We start from the raw sequence: 8,057 nt of genomic DNA, 5'->3' as shown, positions 1-8,057 counted from the left end.
ACATAATCCAAATTTATAGAACATTCTATTTTAAAACTTTATGTTACTGCTATGTCTGCATTAAAACAGTAGAAAAATGGCAAACCAACAGAAACAGTGTTCGTACCCCTTGTTTTCATGGCCCGGCCCCCACCTCCTTGCAGAGTGCTCAGCCTTGCAGAGGGAGCACTTGAACACTGGAGCCATTCCTCCAGGCACAAAATCAGCAGTTTACAAGTTCACGTGGAACTCCATTTTTATCAAAATAATTCAAAATATGCATAGAAAAAGATGATGTGGGAAGGGACATGAGGTAATAATGATATTTTTTTCTAGAAGGTATTTTCAACAACATTTTTATGTGATAAAAAAAGACAAAAATGTACATTTCTGGTTTGTGTCCCTGCTGTGTGGGCGCTGGAGAACAGGTCCAAGAAGTATAACCCTTTCCTGGTCATAGTTTATCTTCCTTTCCATCTGCAAATCCACTTGGTGAAGGTGAATTGGTCTTAAATAGAACTAAAAAGGATAGATTATATGTTTGCCTCTAGAATGAAGAAAAATGGAGGAGAGCAGGATGGGAGAAGAATATGAAAATGATTGACTTGCACAACCAGGAATACAACCAAGGGAAACAGAGCTTCACCATGGCAATGAATGCCTTTGGTGACATGGTGAGTGTGTCATGGTAGGCTTAACTTGTGTTTCCTCTCAGTACCATACCAAAATAATCTCTTGCTTTTCAACATTCTATTTCCTTTTCCTTGAAGACCAATGAAGAATTCAGGCAGGTGATGAACGGCCTTCAAAACCAGAAAGAGAAAGTGTTCTGGGAACCTCTCTTTGCTGAGATCCCTCCATCTATAGATTGGAGAGAAGAAGGCTATGTAATTCCTGTGAAGGATCAGGTATGACAATATTCAGCAGATCTTTCTCCAAGAGTAAAGCCGTAAAGAGTTGGCATCCTTGCTTTGGTAAACTGTGGAACAATATTCAGTTAGCTATTTTTAAAGAGTTTTCAGATATATTGGCTGTTGTCAAATTCTGGCCATATGTTTTGCAGACTGAGAGATTTTTAATTTCGTTTTCAGGGTCACTGTGGTTCTTGTTGGGCTTTTAGTGCAACTGGTGCCCTTGAAGGACGGATGTTCCGGAAAATTGGCAAACTTATTTCACTGAGTGAGCAGAATCTTGTGGACTGCTCTCAGTCTCAAGGCAATGAGGGCTGCAACAGGGGCCTAATGGGTAATGCCTTCCAGGTCTGGACTCAGAGGAATCCTATCCATATCATGCAAAGGTGGTAAAAAAAAAAAAAAAAAAAAAAAAAAAATCCTTATCTTTGTATCATTCCAGCTCTGCTTTTGAAAGTTAAAAATTTTAGAGCAAACAGATAGCATATTTAGAATTTACATATTAGATTCTAGAGTCTGTATATGCAAACTGTCAGACTTTTCATTAAAATGTGTTAGCCTTGAATAGTTCTCTGTTTGGATGGTTACGGTTCCAATTTTAGTTTACGTGCTGCCAAAGCAAGCACATAACCAAGTGTATAACAGTTTTTATGTCTATGTTATGTAGATATATACATACCATTCTATATATAGTACAGATTTCTCCAGAGAGAAAAATTTATAGATGGGTAGACCAAGTGTCTCATTGAAAAACTAGTTAAATTTTCAATTTCAAAGCAACCAATAGCATTTCATCTCCTGGGATGCTTTATAACAAACTTAACTTGGAAGTCATGATGCTGAAAACTGTCTTAAATTCATGTTCCCCAGGAAATGGATGGTAGTAATCAAATCTCTTCTCCTTTATCTTTGAAAGGTTGAATCCTACAAATACAAGCCCAGGGAATTTGTTGCCAGTGATACTGGCTTCATGGACATCCATCAGCAGGAGAGGTCTCTTATGAAGGCAGTGGCAACTATGGGGCCTATCTCTGTTGCTGTAGATGCAAGCCGTTATAGCTTCCAATTCTGTGAAGAAGGTAAGCTTTGGACTATGTGGAAATTAAGGCAGAACAATTGGAAAACCACCATGACATACAGCAAGATTGACTTTTTGGTTTGTAGAATATAATGGAGAATTTCTGAGTCTGTAGATTTAACATAGTTATTCATTGTGTATTATTTCTTCCATTTGACATTACTTGAACCATATCCCATAATTTTAACACTTCATGAGTATTTTTAAATGGCTTCATAATTTGATTGGTATAGCCTAATTTACTTACTTCTAATTGTTAGACCTTTAAATTTTTCCAAAGAACTTTACTATTGTAATTAAAACTGGAAAGACCCATCAGCTCAAGTAATTCTGTATTCAGTGCTATTTCCTTAGACTGACATCCCAAAAATATAATGACATGCTTCCAATAGTGTCTTTATTCCTCTTGACAAGTTATTTACAGAAGAGATTGTGCCAATTTATATTTCTGCTAGTATCAGATGAAGGCCTAAATCCCTAGCCTAGGTATAAAAAGAAATCTTGTTTTCAAATCTTATTTTGATTTATGTCATTTAACTAAATTTTAAGAAGCCTCCCTTACTGTCATTGATATGCTGGGTTACTGTCACATGTCACTTGGAGGCCTGCACCCCATATTGAATTTTACTTTTCCAGGCATTTATTATGATCCAGAGTGCAGCAGCAAAGCCCTGGATCATGGTGTTCTGGTGGCTGGCTATGGCATTGAAGGAGCAGAATCAGATAACAATAAATACTGGATTGTCAAGAACAGGTATAAACTGCCAAAAATACTTATATTTGAAATTGAGAAGGGAATCCTTTTTGGAATCAGGATTTGGATACAGGTCCTCAAACCCTTGAGCACACTTCTGAAATCCCAGACATCTTTATCCTGCTTAGGGTAAACACAGACATATGAATGTTTGATTATATAACATTAAGATTCTGTCTCAGCTTGCTGGAGTATTGATATAGTTTTTGTACCATTACATTTCTAAATTCAAAAATGTTCTTAATTCTGAAACACATCTGACCCCAAGAGAACCCTTTTTCTTTCTCCAATTTCACAATTCTGTGAAAGGTTTGGGGATAAAAGTTATATGCAAGTTTAGAACTCAACCAAGAACAAGAACTGCCTTCCCTGATTCTTTCTGAATATGTCTGAACCTCTGGTGCACTGTTTAAGTAGCAATTGTCATTATTAATAAAGTTAAATGTGTTTGATTCTTTGCATAAAATGAAAAATTCCCTCTTCTTTGAGCTGGGGTAGAGCTTGGGGTGAGAATAGCTACATAAAGATGGCCAAAGACTGGAACAACTACTGTGGAATTGCCACCTCGGCCAGCTATCCTATTGTGCGAAATGATGGTAATAAAGAAAGATTTTATTGAGAACAGGATATCCAGGGGAGAAATTTTGTCTTAAAACTGACCACACCTTATTGTGGGAGATAAAACAATCGAATCATTGAAAATCCAAGTTGTGATTTGAATTCTGTGAAATTTTATCTTGGTAAAATGTTACCACTTCTTTAATTACTGCTGTAAATAGCTTTGTATGATCGACTTCCTAATAATTTTAAAATTTCGTGTTTCAAGAGCATGTAAAAAGTTTTATTTTTTAAAATAAAACTTAATTTTGTATTAAGTTTTAATACAAAAGAATACCAGAGGTGGTATTCTTTCTGTCTTTAATACATTAACTTTCTGTGGAGAGAAAATGTAATTGGGTTCTAAAGACATAACTGAATGTGTGCCCGTGGTCCATTAGGAGAAAGGCTGGTGGCCTTCTGGCTATTGAAGTTATAAGTATACAGACCTTATACCAGTTGCCCATTGGCTGTGTCTGACCCAGCCTCTAGTCGAGCCAATCTGTACTGGATCACATGCTGTGCAGGACCCTCAATGTGGCCTTCCCTCATAGGTGCTTAAATATCATAACTTTTTGACCCAAAATGACAAATGTCTTTTGGGTGAAATTCTGTGGGTTTTGTGATAGTACTATCTAGTGCAGCCTCAGGAAGATTTGGGAAGCTCCCGAGCTGAATCCCTTCTGCAGGTTGTGATCTATATTGAAACAACCATATTGATGTAGCATCCACTGTGTCCTAGTCATCACCTTGTGGGAGAGACAGTCTCAACCTCAAGAAGCAGCTGGTGCTATTGGGAGAGGGAGGTAGCTGAGAACACCAGGAGGAAGAGAAGTCTGATATGAATCCAGAAGAGCCAGTCAAAAAGACAGGATAACAGGGTCTGAGCAGAGACTTGTGGGTCAAAACTCCTGAGAAAGGAGAAACTGTATTAAAAGAAAGTGAGAAGTGATTGAGTTGACTGTAGGACATGGGGCTGGGTCCACACGTGGGTTTTGAGGACACAGGCGAACCACTTGGGGAGTGCAGTGTGACTGACATTTTTAGTTATCTATTACTGTAAAACAAACTCCCAGAAACATAGCTTAAAAAGCCCACCTTTTCCATTTCCTGACTGGACTTATCTGCATGGTTTTCTTTCGGAAGTCTCTCATGTGTGATGGAATCATCTGCAGTTTTGACTGGGCTGACATACAAGGTACTCACTCACATGGCCGTCCTAGACGCTGGTATGGGCTGGGCTTTCAGCCTGGGCTGCTGACCAGAGCATCTACAAGGTCTCTGGCTTGGGCTCTCATAGCATGAAGACTGGCTCTGAGAGCAATATCCCAAGATACAGTGTTCCAGAACACCCATTGAGGAACTGCAAGGCTTCTTATGAACTGGCCTCAGTCCTCAATGAAACCTCTGCTTGAAGCACGTCATCAGAGAGAGCCCAGGTTCCAGAAGGGGCTGTGAGTCTACCTCGTAATGGGAGTGGTGAGGTCACTTAGCAGCAAAGGTATGTGGGATGGAAGATATGTTTGTTGCCATCTTTAGAAAATGCAATCTGCCACATTCGGTCTCTGAAAATCCACTAGGAAAGACTTCTTTGTGACTGTCACCTTGCTTCACCATGAGAGGCTAGCTCAGACTGCTGTCTACAGAATCCTGGAAATTCAGCCCAAGACTCTAAGAAAATATCTAGGTGCTGATATGAATGAAAGTATGAAGACCTCTCAGATGTCTAGATTATTGAACAGATATTGGAAGATTCTGTAACTTTCAAGGACATTTATATTTATTTACACTTGTGAAAACTTCCAAACTGCATCTCATAAAAGTTTTAAAAGAAGCCAGTAGACATGAAATAAATAAAGCAAATTTGATTACTACATAAGTCATGTCAGTAGCATAAACTCACTATCAGTACTTTCTATATTCCACATAGCTTCATAATTTTCATCACGTTTAAATTGCAAAGGAAGCAAGTGATTCAGAATATTATAATGGAAATTTAGTTACAACCTTGAGTATCATTTTAGGGGAGGGAAAGGACTCAGAATAGTTAGGAAATCTCCATTCAAAGCAGCACATGTATTTCTATCATTATCACCAAAATGTAGTTACAATTTTAAGCTTCCTGTTTGTTCCAACATTTTATGATAGAAGAAAACATTAATGGCAATTAGGCTACATTTGGGTGTTTCTGTATAGATATTAAAAGGGATTTTGTTTTCAAAACTCATTTCCCTTTAGACTGACATAGAGATCTACAAAACAAAACAAAAAAATAACTTTTTGTATTTTAAAGAGCAAATATTAGTAAAGTTGCTTCACTTTATTTATTTATTTATTTATTTATTTATTTATTTATTTATTTAATTTTCTTTTTTAGACGCCTACAGCACCTGGTCTTCCTAGGTGGTCTCCCATCCAAGTACTAACCAGGCCCGACCCTGCTTAGCTTCCGAGATCAGAAGAGATTGGGCACGTTCAGGGTGACATGGCTATAGACAAGTTGCTTTAAACACGGAATTTCACAAATATTCACTATCATCTCTTTTTGTAAAGAAGTTAAAAAGTAAAAGTATTGCCAAGAGCTACTCCATGGTATCTTTTCTCCAGTACTACATTAAAAAATTTCATAGTTCCCATAGCTAAGGTTGTTTTATTTTTTTTTTTCATTTATTTTTTCAACAAGTATATTGGCCACTTCCAACATATCACTGTGCTGGGTCTGTGAACATAAGAATAAGGCAAATCATCACAATCCCTCCATGTGGAATTCATATTCCTGCTGGAGACCTAGCAAATGAAGGCATGAAACTCATCCAAGTGCCACTGCAGCATGATGAAGCCTCTAAAAATGGAGCAGAGAGGACAATCAGAGCAAAACACAGGGACTCGGTGCTCTCTGGGAGTCAGGGGAGAACCTGTGCAAGAGCCCTCTGAGCAGAATTTCGAGATTTCATACTTGTCCTATACCTGGGAGGGTGAAATGGGGCAGTTTTCCTTTCACTGTATCATTTCAGCTTTTAAAAAATAACTAACTTTTATCATATCCATGAGGTAACAGATTCAGAAGTATATCATTAAAAAAATTAAAGAATTGGTAAAAAAGAAGGACGGGGAGGGGAACGAACTGTCTTTAGCATGAATAAAGGCGAATCTCTAGTTTGGGGGATTTATCCTCCTGAGATTCACACTGATATTCCTCGGCCATTCCATTCACACAGCACACACTAAGGAACTGCCACCGGCCCATTGCCTTCCGGCGTCATCCATCCAAGCCTCGGTAACTCAGAGTACCCTTCTCTGAGAGCTGTGGGCCTAGTGGCACAAAATCATGGGCTGCTGCCAAGAGAAACAGGGAGACAACTTTGTTAGGGGTTGAGGGGGGGTTGGCCTTCAAGGGTTGTTACCGGGGGCCGTTTTTTTATTAGGCCCCTTTTGTTGAGGGGGCAATTGGTTTTGTTCGGATTTTTGGACCTTTTTTTTTTTTCCTTTTCCTTCAGGCTTGTCCCACCCCCCACACCCCATATCCCAACAGTGGGGCAGGATACTGAGATATTAAAAGAATTGTCCTTTCCTCCAATTTCTATACCCTTTCCTCTTCTTCCACATTCAGAAAAAAGATATAGACTGCTAATGACACAACACTCATAGAAACTAAAATGGAAGCAGCAAAGAGCAAACACTTTTGGGATCTTAATTCTGTGCTTATAAATTATAATGGAGTTTCTGATTTCCAGTTCAACATGTTCAGAGCTTGGAAGTTGTCCATATGTCCTGACAAATAGAAATCTGAACAAACTCAAAATTCCACAACTCATCCTAGATTGTCTGGGAATTATGGTCACAGGGGAAACCTCTACCTCCAGAGTTGGAGAGACAGAAAGGCGAACAAAGAGCATGACAACTTATAAATGCAGAAATCCATGAGCAAATACCTCCCTGAGGTTCAGCACCAGGGCAGGAAAATTAAACAAGCTGAAAAATTGCTGGAGGCACAAAGAGATCTGAGCTAAAACTCGAGGGGGTTCTAGTCATAGAGGAGTGTTCATAATTTTCGTGAGTTTTACCTCCAGGAATCTGTGCCAGGTTCTTGCAGTGAATATCTAAAATTCTGAATTTTCCAGGATGGCCAGATCAATGTTTCACTATGTAGAACTTGAGGCCGGTGTTCTGGGTGCAAAGAGCATCTTGCCAGCACTATTCCATCCAAAGCTCTCATTGTTATATTTCATGTCAGAGTGTTCACATGTCTGTGTCTCCCCAAGACCATGGATCTGAGGCGAGTCTAGACCTTCCAGTTGTCAGCACTGTACTTAGCACATGGGAGGCTGACAATAAATGTTTGCTGATGAATGAATGAATGAATGAATGAATGAGTGAATTATCCTGAATGGGGAGACTCCTGCTTCTCCCTCAGTCCCTGTAGGACTGGGAAAGAAGAAAGTGGAAAGGTTATTGTGTTCCCCAGGCCCCTCCTCCTCATTTAGCTTTGTACCTAGTGATGCCTCTCTTCTTATCATCACAATGTCATAAAGGAAACAGATGCCCCCTCACGGTGAGGACCAAGTGCCCCTGGCCAGTCTCACAGGGCTGACCCTGTTTCATAGGAATCGCTCCCCCCAGTTCATTCATTATGCATCAAATGCAATGGAAATCAACAGATCTGTGGAGAGAGAGCAGATGGGTGGTTGCCAGGGGCTGGGCAGAGAGGGGAGTGTGAAGTGACTGCTAATGAGTGCTG

The 8,057-nt window shown here is 39.4% G+C and overlaps 1 protein-coding gene and 1 pseudogene across 1 annotated transcript in view; one reads left to right on the top strand and one right to left on the bottom strand.

The window, feature by feature from the left end:
- LOC105306474 (cathepsin L1-like) overlaps nucleotides 1–8,057 on the top strand; it is a 20,203-nt gene that overhangs the window by 6,083 nt on the left and 6,063 nt on the right. The window contains 7 exon segments of the mRNA XM_011381519.1: nucleotides 531–653; nucleotides 750–887; nucleotides 1,071–1,236; nucleotides 1,239–1,279; nucleotides 1,807–1,969; nucleotides 2,605–2,722; nucleotides 3,212–3,318. Coding sequence (XP_011379821.1) covers nucleotides 531–653; nucleotides 750–887; nucleotides 1,071–1,236; nucleotides 1,239–1,279; nucleotides 1,807–1,969; nucleotides 2,605–2,722; nucleotides 3,212–3,318 — 856 coding nt within the window.
- LOC111732282 lies at nucleotides 5,698–5,816 on the bottom strand (annotated as a pseudogene).

The sequence above is a fragment of the Pteropus vampyrus genome, unplaced genomic scaffold (genome assembly GCF_000151845.1).
Source record: "Pteropus vampyrus isolate Shadow unplaced genomic scaffold, Pvam_2.0 Scaffold436, whole genome shotgun sequence".
Classification (NCBI taxonomy): Eukaryota; Metazoa; Chordata; class Mammalia; order Chiroptera; family Pteropodidae; genus Pteropus; species Pteropus vampyrus.
Note: the sequence above shows the minus strand (reverse complement) of the source record. Positions and strands in the feature narration are given on the sequence as shown.